Source organism: Natrix helvetica (assembly GCF_964273705.1).
Source record: "Natrix helvetica genome assembly, chromosome: 3".
Lineage (NCBI taxonomy): Eukaryota > Metazoa > Chordata > Lepidosauria > Squamata > Natricidae > Natrix > Natrix helvetica.
The window spans coordinates 175453044-175474596 of NC_138549.1; the positions used below are offsets into that span (position 1 = coordinate 175453044).

Genomic DNA, 21553 nt, shown 5'->3' on the forward strand with positions numbered 1-21553 from the left:
CTCCAGGGTCCCTTCCAGCTTATTCTGACTGATTGATTTGGCAGGGGGTTGGACTAGAAAACCTCCAGGGTCCCTTCCAGCTTATTCTGACTGATTGATTGGGCAGGGGGTTGGACTAGAAGACCTCCAGGGTCCCTTCCAGCTTATTCTGACTGATTGATTGGGCAGGGGGTTGGACTAGAAGACCTCCAGGGTCTCTTCTAGCTTATTCTGACTGATTGATTGGGCAGGGGGTTGGACTAGAAGACCTCCAGTGTCCCTTCCAATTCTGTGAAACAATGAAGCCCCTGAAATAAGAAACTTCCCTGCCCCCAGAGTCTCATCACTGTGCAAGGTCTTTCCTGAAGAACTGAAAAGGAATGGAGAGAGAGAGAAATAGATGGAGAGAGAGAGAGAGATGGAGAGGGGGGGGGAGGCAAATAAGCAAAGGAATTTTTGGTAGGGGACGAAGAGCAGCAGAGAAGTGGGACATAAGGTCAGCAAAGATGGAAGGAGGATATTCTGCCCTTGAGTTTGGCTGAATGGCACTGCTGATGACCTCTGGCAGGACAAACGCAGCCCCAGGCTCGGGGGGGGGGGGTGTCTCCAGATCGGAAAATCTGGGGAACCCTCTTGTCACTGATACACCCTGGAGATGGAGCATAATAAATCTTGGCTGCTGGTGGGCAAAGAAAATCTGAATTCTTTGAAGCTATTTGCAAACGAGGGCCCCCGTCTTCTCAAGATCCTCCAGCCCATTGGGTGAGGGGAGAAACACTAGATCCGTGATGGCAAAACTATGGCACCCGTGCCACAGATGGCGCACGGAGCCCTCTCGACGGGCACAGGAGATGTTCACCCCAGCTCAGCTCCATTGCGCATGCATGCGCACCTCTCACCGGCCAGCTGGTCTTCAGGTCTCTGCTGTTTATGCTGGAGATGCGCACTCATGTGGAGCGGGTGGGGGCTTGCGCACTCATGGTGGGATGGGGGGAAACAGGGGGAATAGGAGGTGTGCCCCCCCCCACAGCCTGTTATTGGTTCCAGGAGGCTTCAGGGAGGCCTACTAGGCCGAAAATGGGGTGTAGGGGTGCAGCATGCATGCGCAGGGGAGCAGGTGGGGTTGTCACGCATTGTATTAGGGGTTGCTTTCGGCATTATGCAGGGGTGTTGCGCGCACATTGCATTATGGGTTGCTCATTATTAGTGCTTTCGGCATGCGATGACAAAAAGGTTAGCCATCCCTGCACTAAGTCACTTGCAACGCCCCCTTATGCAACATGTGGGGGTCTGTTTCCAAAGTTGGCTTGTCTTTCGTGGCTGTTAAGACTGGATGGGTGCCCCCCTTGGTTTTCCAGAATGGTCTCACCTGCCACGGACCTGCTTTACGTCCACCACTTTGGCAACCGCTTGTCCCGATGACAGCCGGTCCCAGGTGCTCTTTAAAGCAGCCGTGTCTGGTTTGGATTTGAAGCAACCTCCTGAAGGAGCCCAGAATCTCCCCTATCCCTCTGGGGTGAGGCTGCACAGTCTCTCCTGCCGCGGGCTTGCTTTACGTCCGTCATTTTGCAAAACGTTGGTCCCGAGGACAGCCAGGTGCTCTTTAAAGGAGTCATGTCGGCAGGCAACTTTGCAAACTGGGAACCCCAGAATCTCTCCTAACCCACTGGGGTGAGGCTGCACAGTCTCACCTGCCATGGACTTGCTTTACGTCCACCACTTTGCAAATTGTTGGTCCCGAGGTCAGCCAGGTGCTGTTTAAAGCAGCTGTGTCGGCAGCCAAATTTGCAAACCAGCGACCCACTCCAGAATCTCCCCGATCTCTGTGAGGTGAGGCGGCACAATCGCACCTGCCACGGACATGCTTTACGTCCAGCACCTTGCAAACCATTGGTCCCAAGGATAACCAGGTGCTCTTTAAAGCAGCCGTGTCGGCAGTCAACTTTGCAAATCAGCAACCCACCCCAGAATCTCTCCTAACTCTCTGGGGTGTGGCTGCAGAGTCTGTCCTGCCACGGGCTGGCTTTCCATTTGTCCTGAGGACAGCCGGTCCCAGGTGCTCTTTAAAGCAGCCGTGTCGGCAGCCAACTTTGCAAATCGGCAACCTATCTTCACCGTCTTGAGTTTGGATTGGAAGCAGCCTCCTCAAAGACCCCCGAATCTTCCTCATCCCTCGGGGGTGAGTCCGGAGGGGGCAACTGAGAGCGCCGGGTTTGAAAACGGGCAAAGAGGTTGTGTGCAAACTTCTGCAGCTGGGCAGAGGGGACCGCTGCACCTGTTGAACTAGCACGTCTCAACGGAATGGGGATTTGGTGGGGAAAATGTGTTTGGTATGCTAGGAAACCAGCCTCGTGTGTCATGTATTTGTGGTTGTGTGTGAGTGTGTGTGTACATACATTTGTTAGGCTATCCAAAGCTCTGCCAGGAATTACCACGTACGACTATATTTGAAAGAAGAAGAAAAATCTATATATTTTTAAATACAGAACTGAACGGCTGTGTGCGCACTCTTGGACTTTAATTCCCATTGTTCTGTAACCTTTGTCTGTTTGGTGGCTGTAATAAAAAAAAAATTGTTTGGGTCACTAGAGGACTCTGTTTCTAAAGTAAAGGTAAAGGTATTCCCCTTGCACATCTGTGCTAGTCGTTCCTGACTCTAGGGGGCGGTGCTCATCTCCGTTTCAAAGCCGAAGAGCCAGCGCTGTCCGAAGACGTCTCCGTGGTCACGTGGCCGGCATGACTCAATGCCGAAGGCGCATGGAACGCTGTTCCCTTCCCACCAAGGGTGGCTCTTATTTTTCTACTTGCATTTTTATGTGCTTTGAAACTGCTGGGTTGGCAAAAGCTGGGACAAGTAACAGGAGCTCACTCAGTTACACGGCGCTAGGGATTCGAACCGCTGAACTGCCACCCTTTCTGATCGACAAGCTCAGCGTCTGAGCCACTGAGCACTCAAAAAGGGGAGACTTTCTAGAAATCAAAAATAAAAGACAGATAATTCTCGACATACCAACTGTTCACTAGGCAACTATTTGAAGTTACAGCAACACTGAAGTGACTTACGACCGTTTTTCACACTTACGACCATTGTAGCATCCCCGTGGTCACAATTCAGGTTTTTGGCAACTGACTCCTATTTATGATGGCCGCAGTGTCCCGGGGTCATGTGATCCCCTCTTGTGACCCACTGACAAGCAAAGGCAATGAAGAAGCCATATTCACTTAACAACCGTGTGACTAATTTAACAACTGCAGTGATTCACTTAACAACGGGGACCGGAAAGGTGGTACAACGGGACAAAACTCAACTGTCTCACCTAGCAACAGAAATGTGAGGCTCCATTGCGGTCACAAGTTGAAGACTCGGTATAGGATGCAGAATGCAGAATCAGAGAGTTGGAAGGGATCTTGGAGGTCTTCTAGTCCAGCCCCATGCTCGAGCAGGAGAGCCTGTGCCAGGAGTGTCCAATCTTGGCCGATGGAAGACTTTTGGACTTCAACTCCCAGAATTCCCCAGTCAGCAAATCAATTTGGCTACTTTAAGGCTTGAGGACTTCAACTCCCAGAATTCCCCAGCCAGCAAATCACCAATTTGGCTACTTTAAGGCTTGTGGACTTCAACTCCCAGAATTCCCCAGCCAGCAAATCACCAATTTGGCTACTTTAAGGCTTGTGGACTTCAACTCCCAGAATTCCCCAGTCAGCAAGTCTCAAATTTGCTACTTTAAGGGTTGTGGACTTCAACTCCCAGAATTCCCCCATCAGCAAGTCTCGAATTTGGCTACTTTAAGGGTTGTGGACTTCAACTCCCAGAATTCCCCAGTCAGCAAATCACCAATTTGGCTACTTTAAGAATTGTGGACTTCAACTCCCAGAATTCCCCCATCAGCAAGTCTCGAATTTGGCTACTTTAAGGGTTGTGGACTTCAACTCCCAGAATTCCCCAGTCAGCAAGTCTCGAATTTGGCTACTTTAAGAATTGTGGACTTCAACTCCCAGAATTCCCCAGTCAGCAAGTCTCGAATTTGGCTACTTTAAGGGTTGTGGACTTCAACTCCCAGAATTCTCAGCTGGTAGGTCTCCAAACATGGCCACTTTTAAGACTTGTGGACTTCAACTCCCAGAATTGCCCAGCCAGGAATTCTGGGAGTTGAAGTCCACTCCTCTTAAAACATATTGGCTGGGGTGTTCTGGGAACTGAAGTCCACACGTCTTAAAGAGTAGCCAAGTTTAAGAAACATCGATCATGGTTAAATCATCTTAGGCTGTTCCAGCAGTGGCCAGTGGGGAAAAAATGGCATTTTCTCAAAAAATCATATCTTGAGGTATAATATTGACTGCTTCCCTTCCTACTGCCGAAGCAATAGCCACCATTTCAAGACTGAAAATCTTTTTTCTGGTGGGCCAGATGTTAACGGTACGATAATTACTGAGGCCTAGAAACTTGAATGCATGTCAAAAAGATGAAAGCAATATATTTGTCCATTTTCCCCCTCTTCTTGCTAGAATAATTCCAGAAAATTCCAGACAGTTGTGCAGCTCACATCAGAGATAAAACGAAGGAGGCGAAAAATTTATATATCGGGGACCGAACGATCCATGGACGACTTCACTAGTCCGCTTGAGAGCCTTACGGAAGAGAAGCAAAGAGACAGAATCAGCCTCAGTTTTAAAAACACAGATAGTCCTCGACTTACAACAGTTCAATTAGCGACCGTTCAAAGTTACAACCGCACTGGGAAAAAGGGACTTACGACCATTTTGCACACCTATGACCGTTGCACGTGATTCTCACGTGATCAAAATCCAGATGCTTGGAAATTGACTCATATTTATGAGTCCTGGTCTCACGGGGACTCACTTAACAACTTATAATTCAAACCTTAATTGTAGTCGAAAATCGAGGACCACCTAGAGATTGTGTAAATCGTGGTCTGCTATGCTCATCTGTGTCTCAGCCCTGTTTTTTTCCCTTTGTCCTCCTTTGGATTATTTGCCGATGCTTCATAAATCAACCTCAGCTCTAGTTTTTGTCTTGCTCTGATCTGCAACTAGGCACCAACTGGGAGGATGCTGGGTGCAAGTGAAACTAGAACTCCCCGTTGTAATTTATCAGCATCCTTTGAAACCTGCTCGTTCAGCCCTCGGAACAGAGGTGGATTCTTACCGGTACAGTCCAGTTCAGCCGAATAGGTAGTAACTCGGCCATACCAATTCTGTCTTCGGCATTGCCATCTTGATTTTCTGATCAAGATTTTCAATCTTCATTGAAAAAAATGTAATTTTCCCCCTTTTTTAATGGTGGGCATTCATGCCAGTCCCAGAGATGGGCCATTTTTCACAAAAATGGAGGTGTTTTTGCATTCCCCCACCCTCCAGGAACACTGCAGACTTCACCAGGGCTGGGGGAAGGCAAAAATTACCCCGTTTTTGCAAAAAACGGAGCATTTTTTGCAAAAACGTAGGCGTTTTCCCCTTCTCCCAGCCCTGGTGAAGCCTGCAGAGCGTTCCTGGGGGCCGGGGAGGGCAAAAACCTTTTTTTTTCCTGACTGGTTAGTTTGCAGGCTCTGGAGCCCCCTTCCGCCCTCCCCCCCGCCACCCCATTGAAACTTTTCGCCACCGTTTCAGTGGGTATGGCTTGGTGAGGGGGGGGGGTCACGCAACTGAGTGTGTGTGAGTGATGTCAAGTTGGCCACGCCCACTCAGTCACATGCCCCTCCCCTCTAGCCACGCCCACCAAACCGGTAGTAAAAAAAACCGTTGAAACCCACCCCTGCCAGGGAGACGTACTTTTTGATCATGTGCTCGTAGATCACGGCCGGGACGATGGTGAGAGTGATGATCTTTCCAGCGTTGGCGAGGATTTCGGTGATCTCCTTGTCCTGGAGAAGGGAGAGGCTACAATCAGGTTACGAGGCGTTGCAAAGAGGGAGTACAGCAGCGTTGGAGGAGTTCCTGGGGCTCTCTGAGGAGGAGGAGGAGGAGGAGGAGGAGGAGGAGGAGGAGGAGGAGGAGGAGGAGGAGGACGACGACTATGGGGTCCCTGGTGCTCTCTGAGATTGTTTTTTTTTTCCTACAGAAGTTTCATAACCCAACTAGGGAACATCATCAGTGCTAGAAGGGAGGAGGATTTGCCGAGAACAGGAGGAGGAGGAGGAGGAGGAGGAGGAGGAGGAGGAGGAGGAGGAGGAGGAGGGCTGTGTGGTCCTTGATGTTTTCTGGGCTTGGTACTTTCCTTGCAGACATTTCATGACCCAGCTAGGGAACATCATCAATGCTAGAAGTGTGGAGGAGAGGAGGAGGAGGACTGTGGGGTCCTTGACCCTCTCTGAGCCTGTTTTGTTTTCCTGCAGACATTTCGTTACCCAACTAGGGAACATCATCGGTGCATTTGCTCTCTGTTTATACACCAGAGCAATCCCCATTCTCTTCTAACCCTGATGATGTTCCCTAGTTGGGTCACGAAACGTCTGCACGAAAACTACCAAGCTCAGCGAGCACCAAGGACCCCCTCAGATCAACCCTGACCTACAAAGACTCCCCTGTATTGGGGAGGGAGGTTTTCGCCCAGTGAAGGACTTCTGCCGTCGCACAAGGGGGATTCTCGCTCACACGCAAACACACACAGACACACTCTCTAACTGCAGTCTGGATTTGTGTCCTCCTTCTGCTTCAGTGGCGGAAGGTTTTGCCACTTCTCAAGGTCATCTTTCTTTTAAAACCGCCTCTGTCTTCGGTGGCCCTGTTCCAGCCACAGCCGCTAAGTCCGCAGTTCTGCAGTTCTTCTTGTCTGCCACGTTCCCTTCATCCGTTCAATTTACGCCCGCACGAAAAATCTATGTGTGTATGTGTGTATGTTCCAGCATAACTCTGGAATGCCTTGAGCAATTTCAACCAAACTTGGTACACAGATGACTTACTCTCTGGAGAAAAATACTGTGGGGTAAGACACCCCTAACACCCCCCCCCGGGGGGTGTATTCTGTTAATATATAGGCTGTTGTGCCTTAAAATGGCTTCTACCGTACTGCCTTAAAATGGCTTCTACTGTACAGCAGAATGAAGTTGCCATGGTAACGGCTTCACAGTACTCCACAAGGGAGCTCCCTCGGGTAAGGGAGAAAATCCAACATTAGAAATTACATTTGGTTCGGACATTTCCCCCCTATAAATAAATACCAGAGTAACACCGAGTTATCGGCTAAGACGCGGCCAAAATCAAAAGGAGTTTGGTGGGCACCTTTTCCGACTAACAAATATGGTGAAAATGCAGATGCTTTAAAAAGCTTTGAAGCTTTGGAACACCTTGAAAAGCTTCTGCCTCTTCATCACATTTTTTTCTACTGGCGGTGCTCGACTTGCAACCGCTCATTTAGCGACCATCCGAAAGTGTCAACGGCACTGAACAAAGGGCCATTTTTTCCCCACCCTTAATGGCTGTTGCAGGATCAAAAAAATTCAGATGCTCGTCCACCGACTCATATTTATGACGGTTGCAGTGTCATGCGATCTCCTTCTGTGACCTTCAGACAAGCGAAGGGGAATGGGGAAGCCAGATCCACTCAGCAGCTGCGTGACGAATTCTACGAAGGCAGCGATTCACTTCACAGGTGCGGCAAGGAAGTTTGTAAAACAGGGTCAATCTCATTTAATAAATGCCTCACTTAGCAACAGAAACTGTTGGGTTCCATTGTGGTCGTCAAGGACTATCTGTAGTCAGAAAAAGGGCCACAAATGCCCAGGGTTGTTTTTTTTTTGTCCTCTAAGAACATATATATATATATATATATACAGAGAGAGAGAGAGAGAGAGAGAGAGAGAGAGAGAGAGAGAGAGAGAGAGAGAGAGAGATGATAGATAGATAGATAGATAGATAGATAGATAGATAGATAGATAGATAGATGATAGATAGATAGATAGATAGATAGATAGATAGATGATAGATAGATAGATAGATAGATAGATAGATAGATAGATAGATAGATAGATAGATAGATAGATAGATAGATAGATAGATAGATGGTTCATATAGGTACGGTTATTCTGCCTGAGCAGGGGGTTGGACTAGAAGACCTCCAAGGTCCCTTCCAACTCTGTTATTCTCTTCTAAAGGTTCCCCTCGCACATCTGTGCTAGTCGTTCCTGACTCTAGGGGGCAATGCTCATCTCCATTTCAAAGCTGAAGAGCCAGCGCTGTCCAAAGACGTCTCCGTGGTCATGTGGCCAGCATGACTCAACGCTGAAGGCGCACAGAATGCTGTTCCCTCCCCGCCAAAGGTGGTTCCTATTTTTTACGTGCTTTCAAACTGCTAGGTTGGCAGAAGCTGCGACAAGTAACGGGAGCTCACTTCGTTATGCGGCGCTAGGGATTCGAACCACTGAACTGCCGAACTTTTTGATCTTAGCCACTGAGCCACCGCACCCCTTAGTTCTATTCTATTCTATTCTCTATTCTATTCTCTATTCATTCCATATTCGATTTGATTCGATTCAATTCTCTATTCATTCCATATTCTATTCGATTCGATTCAATTCTCTATTCATTCCATATTTTATTCTATTCTATTCTATATTCATTCCATATTCCATTCCATTCTATATTCTATTCTATTCTCTATTCATTCCATATTCTATTCTATTCTATTCTCTATTCATTCCATATTCTATTCTATTCTTACATGCAGCAAATGTTCATTTCTTCTTCTTTATTTATTGTTCCCCTTTTCCTTCTGGCTTCCCGTCCTGTCCAAAAGATGATAGACATTGACAGGAGCCATAAATAATTCAGGATTTTTTTCTCCCTGCCTGAATTGGAGGCTAAATCCCGTGCTGGAGACCGAAATCTCCCTCAGAACGGCTGAAAACAAGAGAGAGTTGCACAGATTTGCTTCCCGGATTCTAAAATGGGAGGCAAAATTCACACACACGTACAACACACACACACACAAAAAGTGGAGGCTTTCAACACAACTTTTCTTGGTTTCTTCCCGACTGCATCACTCCACCCTGGTGTGATGGATGATATTTCAGGCAGTCCTCAGCTTACAACCATTCATTTACTGACCGTTCAAATTTACTACAGCACTTTCAACCGATCAAAATGTGGGGCCTTGGCAAACCGGCATCGCTTTACGACGGTCGCCGCGCTCCAAGGTCATGTGATTGCTAGTGGCGACCTTGCCTGCCGGCTTCTGACGAGCCAAGTCCATGGGGAAAGCCAGATTCGCTTAACGACCGCATGACTCGCTTCGCAACTGCAGCGGTTCGCTTAACGACAGTGGCCACGAAGGTCACCGATCAGGTGTGACTTGCTGGACAATCATCTTGGCTAACGACGGGAATCCTGATCCCAGTCGCGGTCGTAAGTCAAGGACTTCCTGTCTTCTAGACTATAAAACCGGGTGCAAAAGGCAGCTTTAACAAAAACGGCCAAGTTTCTAGTCCTGAAGACCCGGAAGAGGGTTCAAGTCATCCAAGCTTTCTCCACCAACTGTTCCGCGTTCGATGCTTACCTTCAGGCCAATGACGTTCTGTCCGTTGACTTCGCAGATGTAATGCTTGGTGAGGAGTCCGTTCCGGGCTGCAGAACTGTCTCTGGCCAGCGAGGTGATCTGGCCTCGCTTAATGACGAAACCCACATGGCCGGTGCCGTCTTTGTGCATGGTTACCGTTCGCTGGAAAGGCCTAGCAAACACGGGGGCAGAGGAGGACGAAGGTCAGGCTTTCTCCTGACTGTTGCAATCGGAATATTGGTTTTTGACAACCGACAGAAAACAAGAGAGTTGGAAGGGACCTCATAGGTCATCTAGTCCAACCCCCGGCTCAAGCAGGAGATTCTATACCAATGATGCAGAGGTGGGTTGCTCCCGGTTCAGCTGGGATTGGGTGAACTGGGAGTAGCGGCGGCGGGAGCATCCACCCACCTGCCCTGACACTTCTGCTCATGCGCATAAGCATCGCGCGCAAGCAGGAGCACGAGTGGGAGCACGGCCGAACTGGTAGTAAAAAATTGGCAACCCACCACTGCAATGATAGCTAACCTTTTTTGTTGTCATGTGCTGAAAGCATGGATGCGCATGCAACAGCCTGCACCCATAATGCAATCCATGTGAACCACCACCCCGCCTCTCCAGCGCATGCATGCATTACACACACAATGCCCAACTTTGGGTCTTGCAGGCTTCCCTGCAGCCTCCAGGGACCAAAAATGGGCTGCAGGGGGCGCCACATTCCCTCCGCTGCCACAATACACGCATGCATGACTGATCTCTGACCCCCTCATGCATGTGTGCATGTCTCCCGCATGTGCTCCACCCTCACACACACACCCCATGCATGCACGGCAGAGATCCCAAAATCAGCTGGCCGGTGGGAGGAGCACGCTCATGCGCGGTGGAGCTGAGCTGGGGCGACAGTTCATGTGCCCGGAGAGAGGATTGTGCATGCCACCTGTGCCATGCATGTCATAGGTTCGCCATCACGGCTCTATACCATTCTGGACAAATGATTGTCGAGTCTCTTCTTGAAAAGCTCCAGTGTTGGAACACTTACAAGTTCTGGAGGCAAGTGTCAGACCTCCAGCCCTGTTCCTTTTAGGATCTTTGGCCTGCCACACTTACTATTATTCCACTATGCATTTTCTATGGTGGGAAAATGGGAGAGGGGGATTGTATGGAGTGAGATGATAGGTAGCCATAACAACATTCTTTCTAGAAAGCCAAGGTCATCCTTTGTCTCTGCACTTCTGCACCTGACCGGAACTGGATGGGTGGAAATGCCAACACGGCAGAGGAAGATTGGACTATGGGGTGGACTTGTGGGTGTGGGGGGGCAAGATCTTGAACTTTCAACTGGGTGGAAAACCCAGGAAGCTTTCAGATTCGGGTTTTCCCAGATGTGCCAATATGTCTGTCTTATTAAATTGGAACTTAGAGCAATGCTTTGCCTTGGACTCTAATTTTGGATGATATTTGGAATGCTGACAGCAAGTTGTTCCACTGATTAATTGTTCTGCTGGCCAGGAAATTTCTCCTTATGACTTAATATCCAGTCCTTAGTTCCAAGTTGCTTCTCTCCTTGATTAGTTTCCATCCATTGCTTCTTGTTCTGCCCTCAGGTGCCTTGGAGAATAGTTTGACTCCCTCTTCTTTGTGGCAACCCCTGAGATATTGGAAGACTGCTATCATGTCTCCCCTAGTCCTTCTTTCTATTAAACTAGACCTACCCAGTTCCTGCAACCGTTCTTCATATGTTTTAGCCTCCAGTCCCCTAATCATATTTGTTGCTCTTCTCTGCACTCTTTCTAGAGTTTATACAACACAATACAATACAATAGCAGAGTTGGAAGGGACCTTGGAGGTCTTCTAGTCCAACCCCCTGCCTAGGCAGGAAACCCTATACCGTTTCAGACAGCTATCCAACATCTTATATAAATATTATGGTCATCATACAAGCCATCCAAACCCTTTCATGGGGTCATCGATGTTTCCAGGTATACAGTTATGTCCCAAGATTTGAGGGGCTGCCATACAGAAGAAGAGGACAACCTATTCTCCAAGGCACCCAAAGGCAGGACAAGAAGCAACAGATGGAAACGAACCAAGGAAAGAAGCAACCTGGAACTCAGGAGAAACTTCCTGGCAGGGCAAACAATCAACCAGGGGAATGGCTTTCCTTCAGATGTTGTGAATTCTCCAACACTGGAAGTTTTTCAAGAGGAGACTGGACAGCCATTGGTCTGGAATGGTATAAGGCAGTGACCTTTTCGGCAACGGGTGCCCAAATTGGAATGCGCGGGCATGCATGCATGCATGAGAGTGCGCCAGAGTTTTGGAAACTTGAAGATCAGCTGGCCACTGCACACATGCCTGATTTTTGGGGCATTTTGGGCAGTTTTTCAGGCCTGGAAATGGCCCAGAAAGCAGCCCAGAAAATGGCTCAAAACTTGTCTGAAAACAGTCTGAAAACAGCCCCAAAACAGCTCAAAAAACCTCTGTTTTGGGGGCATTCTTCAGGACGTTTTCCACGGCCAGTGAAGATGAGTTGCTGGCATGCATGCGCTCACCAGAAACCAGAAGAGCAGCTGACAACGGCACATGTGCCCACAGAGAGGGCTCTGTGTGCCACCTCTAGCACGCATGCCATAGGCTCACCATCACGGGTGTAAGGTCTGCTGCTTGAACAGGGGGTTGGACTAGAAGACCTCCAAAGTCTTATTCAAGTCTTATTCTGTCCAGAAGAGAAGTTGTCAACATTCTCCAGAGGACCACATGGACCGGAATCTCACAGATGAGGAGCCTGGTCCCAATGGGCACAAAATGGACCTGTCTGACTACCGTCCTCACCTGTCCCGAACCACCATAAGGATCTTCTCCGGTGATGCTTTCTTTAGCGCCCGCTTCGCCTTGTCCATGTTCCACCCCGCGCAGTTCCTCCCGTTGATCTGGAGGATCTGATCGCCGAAACGCAGCCCCGCCAGAGCTGCCGGAGAGTAGGCTTTGACCAACTGCACAAAGAGCCCCTGCGGGAGAAGATAGGGTTGGTTCCACCTTGTGAGGACCTGTTCTGACCCATCTCCCTAAACACGACAAAGTTTACTGAAGTGAACTGAAAAATTCCTTTAATTAGGAGCGCCGGCAACTCCGGAAAATGTTTCTTTCTCACCGCAGGCTAACAAGTCCATCCGGCAGGGAGATGAATAGTTGTCTGACACATCATCTCCGCCCCCTGCCTTTGATCCCCAGAGCTAGAATGGGTGTTTTTTTTTTAGTGGCTCTTCCATCCCAAGGACCGGCCCATGGATTTCTACTGCTCTCCTCTCCTCTGCCTTCTGTGCATCCACGCGTCAGGCACTGGACCTAGCTGTTCTTCCTCGTCCTCATCAGCCACCTCCAGACCTGGAGGCTGTTGACTGTCCATCTGAGGACTGACGGACAGCTCAGACTCCGCCTCTGTCTCTCTCTCTGCCAGCTCTTCTCCCTTGGAGCTCTCTTGATGCTGATCCTGAACTCCCACAGCCTCCCCATCCTCCTCTGATTCGGCTGCTGGAGGTCACAACAGTTTGGGATTGCAGTTTAAGGTTCTTTTCTAAAAACTGAGAAACGGTCACTCCACATTCAAGGTGTGTCTTGGGCACCCAGACGTATGGATGCCCTTGGGGCAGCCCATCCTTCCTTCCCCCCTCCAAGGAAGAAGATGACAATGGCCCACAGGTTCTGAAAGGGTTTCCAAGAAAACAGCAGGCATGTGTCCACGTAGTTGCCAGGGGTCAGTTCTGCCTTGAAGGCACACCAATAAAAATCAATCAATCAATCAAACTGCCATCTCTTGATTTAACGGTAGTTATCTGCTCAATTCCCCAAGTTTCCAGGTTCCCAATAAGAACTCGAAGAGATGTTTAAAAACATGCCTGCCAAATGCTGGAAATTATAACCAAACTCCAGGCACGTCCTATCATCCGTGGTCGACATGTGTGAAAGTAAAGAATTGTTGGATAAAAATACATACATGGTTAGAAAAAAAATGTTAAAATTGCATATAGATTATAAGACAGAAATATTTTTATTAGGTATAGTACCAGAAAAATATAATAAGGGGGATTTGTATTTAATATTGCATGTTTTGATGGCTGCAAGACTTTTATTTGCACAGTATTGGAAAAATGAGGAAACGCTGAGAGAGGAAGATGTAATTAAAGGTGCCTACAAGGTTGATTGATTTGTGGGCCTTCAAGCCAGAGTTGACTTTTGGCGATTATCTAGAGAAGTCCCTGCTGGATGCAAGTTCTTTTTTTAATATAGTTTTATTTATACATTTTCAATTAACGTACATAAGTGCTTTCTCAGCAGCATATTGTCCGCGTCAGTTTTTTACATAGTAATGTTTCCCTGTCTCCTAATTTCTACTTCTATTATCCAACCATTTACAAAACAAATCCCCGAGGAGGAGCCACGCGTCGCAGCGTTACCGCGGCTTTTCTGGTTACTCCAGATGAGCCGCTGAATCCCGATCGTTTGGACGGTCCGATTGGGCCCAAGCTGTCCCGTAGAGACAGTGGGAGGTAAGGGGAAACTCCGGGGGATCCAGAGACACCCGCAAAGTCTCTGGGAACCCTGGGGAAACCCCTTTTTGCCGGCGATCAAGAGCCAGCCCCCGGACTGCCCAAGCTGCAGACGGCTCCGCAAAGCAAGAGCAGGAGAGAAAGAGAAAGAAGCATGCCGCGTTTTGGTGAGACTATTTGAAAAAGTCTTTTTGTTTGTTTGTTTAAATCATACAGAGGACACCCTTAAATCGGAGACTTAAGGAAAATAACCGGAGACTTAGCGGCGAGTTTGAACAGAGTTAATTGAAACCATTTGGGGTTTTTTTTCCCCCTTTTTATCTACCGGAAGCCAGACTGGACTTTTGTTACAGCTGTTACAATTGTTGTTGAAGCCCTCTGTTTACTTTTAACTTCCTCCTTTTTTTAAAGTGATTTTATTAGAGCCATTTTTTTTCCTTTTTGCTTTACTTTATTCCTTTTAATGCCTGAAAGACCTTTTTTCTTTTTTCGTAGTCTAACTTTCCCTTTTACTAAAGGCAGCGCTTTAAGGGGCGAGGGACTGGATAAACACTGCCATCTAGCGGACTTTGAAACATGGTTACTAATTCCTACTGCTGGGACTATTTTGAGAAAAAAACTCCCACCCAAGGACAGGACCTGATAAGAGGCAAGAAATACAGCTGTTTATTGCAGGCTGTTTCTTGTGGAGCTTTAAGGTCTGGAAACTTATCTTGGAAGACTTATAAGAGAAAACTGGAGTGACTTTGGAAACTACACCGAGTGTTTATACTATTCTGCTGGGGATGTGATGATTTTTCCTTTTCCTGGTTGGTGCATGTGTGGTTTGCTACACTATAAATCTCTTTTTTATTTTCCCGAAGTCCTGAAGCCTGGAAGCGCTGAATTTTTTTTTTTCCTGGTCCCTAAATTTTTTCTTTTTTTCTCTTCTTTTTGAAATAACAGAGAAACAATTTTTTCTTTCTTTCCTCCCACTCCCTTCATCTACCCCCATCTTTCTTATACGGATTGCCTTTTTTTATCTCTTTCTTTTCTTGCCCCTCTCTTTCTTCTACCCCTTTTCCGTATCTTTTATCATATTTCCCATATTCTGTGCTCTCTATCTAAATCTTGACCTCTCCCCTTATTACTCTTATCTAACTACTATACACTCTTTCTCCCCTTCTCCTCCTCCCTTCCTCTTTTCTTCTTCTTATCTTCTCTTTCTCCTAGTGTTTATTGCAATTGGACTGAACTATAAAACGAAGAAGAAGAAGAAGAAGAAGAAGAAGAAGAAGAAGAAGAAGAAGAAGAAGAAGAAGAAGAAGAAGAAGAAGAAGAAGAAGAAGAGAGAATAAATTAGCAAGATGAGTAGAAAGCCAACACCAGTGGGCTCTACAACAACAACCCCTGCCTCCTCACCGGCAGGAGGACAAAGATCAATACAATCTATGATACAACAGGAAAAAGAGAAGACCATATCGTTAGATTCAATTATGCAATCAATACAGAAACTGCAAACAAGCTCCGATGAAAAATTGGATACACTTATAAAGAAAATGGACAATATGGAAATGAAGATGGAGAACATAGAAAAAAAAAACAGATGAAGCAGAGAGAAATATAAAAGATATACAACAGTGGGTCAAAAAACAAGAAGATGATATGCAAAAAATTGCTGAAAGAGAGAAGCAAAGAGAGAAGAGGGATGAAGAATTTGATTCTAGATTGAGTGAAGTGGAAACAGAAAGCAATGCAATAATTGGATGGGAGATGGAGCATTCCGAATATTTTCTGAGGTTTCAAAATATAGTAGAAGAAAAGGGTGAAAATCTGCCACAAATAATATCTGACTAAATAGAAAGATTAGAGAAGAGGAAGAAATAAAGGGAATGACTATTAAAAAGGAAGAATACAAGCTGCAAGCATTTGCTGACGATTTAGTCTTCATTCTTGAGGAGCCTTTTCAATCTGCACCTAAATTGATAGGAGAAATTGAGGCGTATGGAGAAGTTGCAGGTTTGAAAATAAATAAAGACAAAACAAAGATCTTGACAAAAAATATACCCTGAAAGCAAAAAGAAGAATTGGCGGAAATTTTGGAAATGCAAATTACAAATAAAGTTAAATATTTGGGGATTCACCTAACAGCTAAATGTGGCACTCTCAAAGAAGATAATTATTTTAGACTGAAGCAACAAATTGCAACAGATTTGGCGAAATGGGAGAATCTTCAATTATCAATGATTGGTAGAATTGCAACAATCAAAATGAATATCCTACCTAGACTGCTATATTTGTTCCAGACTATTCCAATTAAGTTGGGGAAAGGCTATTTTGAAGAATTAAATAAAATGGTGTTGAAATTCATATGGCAAGGGAAAAAAGCAAGAATAAAACGTAAATTGTTACAAGATGCCAAATCAAGGGGAGGATGGGGCTTACCCGATTGGGAGTTATATTACCAGGCAGTTAGTTTGATGTGGATTAAGGAATGGATAATGCTAAGAAATGCTAGGCTTTTGAATCTAGAGGGTCATGACTTGTTGTTGGGATGGCATGCATATTTATGGTACAAGGGAACTAAAACGCATGGTTATTTCAGAAGGCATTTTATAAGAGAGGCTCTGTTATCAAATTGGGAGAAGGTTAAGAGGTTACACTACTTGAAAATTCCAGTCCGGATATCAACTATTGAAGCCTTTTCATATCCAATACTATATAAAAGGGAAGAAACAGTTAGATATGCTGAATTATTGAATACAGAGGGTGAACTCAAATCCATACAAGAATTGAAACAGGAAGGTATTGAACTCAATTGGTATTCATATGTGCAACTACATTCTAGATATAATGAAGATCGAAAAAATGAGGGCTTTTATGATAAAATGACTGAATTAGATAAAATCTTAACAGGTAATGATGAAAAAGTAATTTAAAAATTTTATGACTATTTATTAGAGGTGAAATTATATGAAGAACAAGTGAAAGGAACTATGTTAGCTTGGGGAAAAAACTTTGGACATGGGATTGACTTAGAAAAATGGCAAAAACTGTGGACTCAAAATTATAAAATGACAATGTCAACTGCATATAAAGAGAACTTGTATAAGATGTTTTATAGGTGGCACCTATCCCCATCGAGAATAGCAAGAATGTCCAAGAATAAGTCTGAAAAATGCTGGAAATGTCAACATACGCCGGGCACATTCTACCACATGTGGTGGACTTGTCCTGAAGCTAAAAGATACTGGACTAAAATACACATGTGGTTGGAGAAAATGATAAACATATAGACTTGAAACCAGAACTTTTTTTATTGGGAATAATACCAGAAATATACAATAAGGACTTGAAATATGTGATCATAAATGTGTTAACAGCTGCTAGAATTGTATTTGCTAAAAACTGGAAAAATGAGAAATTACCAACAGAGGAAGAAATTGTTCGGAAAATAATGGACTGTGCTGAAATGAGTAAACTTACATTTGAAATTAGAGAACTAGAGGATGAGCAATTCTATAAAGTATGGGATTTGTTTTACCAATGGTTGGATAAAAAAATCTGGAAATGAATCTTTTTTCCCCCCTTCTTTATCTTATCTTATATGTAATAATAATAGAAAGCTATACTTAATGTTGTGAAAAAATTTCCTTTCTTTTCTTTATTTCTATATATGTTAAGCTTTTACTATGAAACAGACTACTTACTTATACGATATAAGAATAATAATGTATTTAATATATAAGAGTGAGATGATTTGAATTGTTAGGTATGATTGTAGCTGGTGACTATTTTATAATATAAAATGGAATAATGATGATGTGATGAATAATGGATATAAATATAGATTGAAATACTTAATGACCACATGGATTGACAAATAATAATGGAAAATTATATTCGGAGTTGTGGATGATTGGAAATTCTATGGTTAATGGAAAGCAGAAATGTGTTATATGAATTAATGAGAATTTTTTTACTTAATCTTTATTCTTATTTTTTAGAGATTGGTGATATAACTTTATGAAGACTTATTGTTACCTAGTAGATAATTATGGATGTAAAGAAACGAGGGTTGTCACAAATGAAAGAATATTAATGGTAATTTGAACACACAATGCTCAATGAAATATTTAACTATGTTTAATGGATAATTAGTGACTTTATTCTGAATTGTAAAAACCGCTGCACAAAAACTTGTAACCAAACGACATGCTTGATGAAATTGTGTTTTTTTCCCCCTCCTTGCTCTTGTTCTGTATGTGTTGTTTTGTCTTTTTTAAAGAAAAAATAAATAAAATGTATATATATATAAAAAAACAAATCCCATATTTGAAAATACTCTGCATCTTCCTTTTCTTTTATCTTTAATGTCAGTCTATCCATTTCTGCGCAATCTAGCATTTTTTAAAATTGCATCTTCTTCTCTCAGCGGTTCCTCATTTTCCAATACTGGGCGAATACGATTCTTACAGCCGTCAAAACATGCAATATTAAATTTTAAAAATCCCCCCCTTATTATATTGGTCTGGTACTATACCCAATAAAAAAATATTTCTGGCTTATAATTATATGCAATTTTAACATTTTTTAAAACCATGTATGTATTTATATCCAATAATCAGAGTTGGGTTCTTACCAGTTAGGACCAGTTTGGACCAGTTTGGCTGAACTGGTAATGATTTGGTGGCCTGGTTCGCCGAAACCAGCAGTGACCCAGGCTTGCCACGCCCCCGAACCAGTTCTCCTACGAGTCTGCCATCTTGATTTTCGGTTCTGCAGATACACAGAACAATTGTAATTGCGCACATTTAATCCCCCCCCCCTTTTAAAAAAGTTTTGCACATGTGCAGGTCTATTCTTCTGCAAGTGCGTGTGCACCGAACTGGCAGTAATGCAAGCCACCCCTGCCAATAATTCTTTACTTTCAGACACGTCCACCACATATGATAGTATGTGCCTGGTGCTTGATTACCTTTTCAGCGTTTGGCAGGCATGTTTTTAAACGTCTCTTCTCTTGTTCTTATTGGGCACCTGGAAACTTGGAAGTTGAGCAGATAATTAAAGTTAAATCAAGAGATGGCGGTTTGCAGAGATTTGTGGCGTGTCCGTCATTCTCTGTCGATGTGCCTTTGCAGATTGACAGTCCTAAGCAAACTCCAGAGGGGGCTCCTCTTGCATTTAGCCAAGAGATTTAAACTTTTGACTCAAGCGTTGATTCGACACCAACATTGCCACCGGATTAACTCAGTAGGTGACAATTAAATAATCCTCTGCCTTTAGGTCACCTCCAAGGGAAGAAGCGTTTTATCGCTGGTTTAGCCAGCTCTCAAAGGAGATAAAACCATCTTGTGGCAGATAAAACCACTTAACTCTCGTCAGTCCTATTATTTCAATCCTACCCCCAGATCCACCTAAGACGGCCAGGTGGGAGAACGGTAGTGGTCCCAGGATCGTCCAGCAATTGTAGATTTCCCCAGGTCTTAGGCTGCTTAGGAGCCCCTATCCAAAACTGACTGTCAGGCCTGCAGCCATCTTTTCTTGTGGGTCTTTGGCCTGTCACACTTTCTATTATTCTGCTATGCATTTTCTATGGTGGGAAAATGGGAGGGGGGATTGTAAGGAGTGAGATGATATGTAGCCATAACAACATTCTTTCTAGAAAACCAAGGTCATCCTTTGTCTTTGCACCTCTGCACCTGACCAGAACTGGATGGATGGAAGCTGACAGTGTGGCAGTGGGAGATTGGACCATGGGATTGACTTGTGGGTGTGGGGGCAAGATCTTGAACTTTCAACTGGGTGGGGAAAAACCGGGAAGCTTTCAGATTCAGGTTTTCCCAGATGTGCCAATATGGCTCCCTTCATCAATTGGAACTTTGAGGAATCTTTTGCCTCGGACTCTGATTTACTTTTGGATGCTATTTGGAACCCTGACACTGACCTTATCAATGGTCCTCAGCTTCAGTCCGGTCTTCCCACGTTCGTCCTTGCATAGGTGGATCTCACGCAAACCGGGTTTGATCTCCGCCCGACGCAGCCCTGCATCGCTTCCCGTGACGGGAGCCACCAACGGCCCGTGAGCTGAGGAAGAGGGGCCCACAGCCTGCCAGGGAAGCCAAGTTGAAGAAGCAATGCAGAAGGAAAGAAATTATTCTCCTCGGATTCAAGAAGATTGGTGAAAGTCCAAGTTGAATCTCAACTTTTAGGGTTGAATCCATCAATCCTGAGGGGACTGGAGGCTAAAACATATGAAGAAGGGTTGCAGGAATTGGGTATAGCAATAGCCACTTAGACTTATATACCGCTTTACAGTGCTTTACAGCCCTCTCTAAGCGGCTTACAGAGTCAGCCTCTTGCCCCCAACAATCTGGGTCCTCATTTTACCCACCTCGGAAGGAGGGAAGGCTGAGTCAACCTTGAGCCTGGTGAGATTCGAACTGCCAAATTGCAGGCAGCCGGCAGTCAGCAGAAGTCACCTGCAGTGCTGCGCTCTAACCACTGGGCCACAGTGGTCATGGCTGATTTCATGAAAAGAATAAATCTTCGGAAATCGTGGGCGCTTCATCACTGGAGGTTTTTAAGAAGAGACTAGACAGCACTTGTCTGAGATGGTGTAGGTTCTCCTGCTTGAGCAGGGGGCTGGACTAGAAGACCTCCAAGGGTCCTTTCCAGTTCTATTCTATTCTAAATTCTAAGGACTAGGGGTGACTTGATAGTAGTGCTCCAATATCTCAGGAGCTGCCACAAAGAAGAGGGAATCAAACTATTCTCCAAAGCACCCGAAGGCAGGACAAGAAGCAACAGATGGAAATTAATCAAGGAGAGAAGCAACCTGGAACTAAGGAGAAACTTCTTGACAATGAGAACAATTAATCAGTGGAACAACTTGCCTCCAGAAGCTGTGGGTGCTTCATCACGGGAGGTTTTAAATAAGAGATTGGACAACTATTTGTCTGACATGTTATAGGCTCTCCCACTTGTGCAGAGGGTTGGACTAGAAGACCTCCAAGGTCCCTTCCAATTCTGTTGTTCTGTTATACGCTTCACACTTTAACCCATCCAAATCCATTGGTTCTGAAGAACGTCAAGAAACTTGAAGAATATTTATTGAAGCAAGCTAGGAAAACCAACGCCTTGGCTCTGTCAACTGAGAATGGTTTCATAATCACCTTGTCGTCTCTACAGTTCTGGATGATGACATGTTGATGGGATGCTGGACTAATCTTGCTCCTTAAATTGCCAAAGAAGATGCAGGATGATGGCCTCATGCAACAGCTCCTGTTCCCTCCCACACAACATCAAAACCAGCCAACATCCAGCAGTGAGTCACAAGCGATCCCCTGACCCTCAAAGAGCTTTATGAGTGATGGTGTCACTCTTTTTAATGGGGACCGGAGAATCAGACAATGATTGCATGTGTAGCCATGGAGACACACGGCTCCCACCCATCCCAGATGTTACGTGTCCTTCTTCTGAAAACAAATCAACATCTAGATTAGAAGCAGGGACATTTATCTCAGAAGAAACAACC

General features: G+C 45.2%; 1 protein-coding gene across 3 annotated transcripts in view; it reads right to left on the reverse strand.

The window, feature by feature from the left end:
- Nucleotides 1-4428: 4428 nt before the first annotated feature.
- The window catches only part of SDCBP2 (syndecan binding protein 2), a 30110-nt gene continuing 12985 nt past the window's right edge, over nucleotides 4429-21553 (reverse strand). For all 3 annotated transcript variants that reach the window (XM_081949784.1, XM_081949785.1, XM_081949783.1), the window contains 5 exons: nucleotides 19964-20125; nucleotides 12323-12498; nucleotides 9491-9662; nucleotides 5770-5861; nucleotides 4429-4608 (listed from right to left, as the gene is read on the reverse strand). In XM_081949784.1, coding sequence (XP_081805910.1) covers nucleotides 4554-4608; nucleotides 5770-5861; nucleotides 9491-9662; nucleotides 12323-12498; nucleotides 19964-20125 — 657 coding nt within the window. In that variant the 3' untranslated portion in view covers nucleotides 4429-4553. The remainder of the gene's footprint in view (nucleotides 4609-5769; nucleotides 5862-9490; nucleotides 9663-12322; nucleotides 12499-19963; nucleotides 20126-21553) is intronic.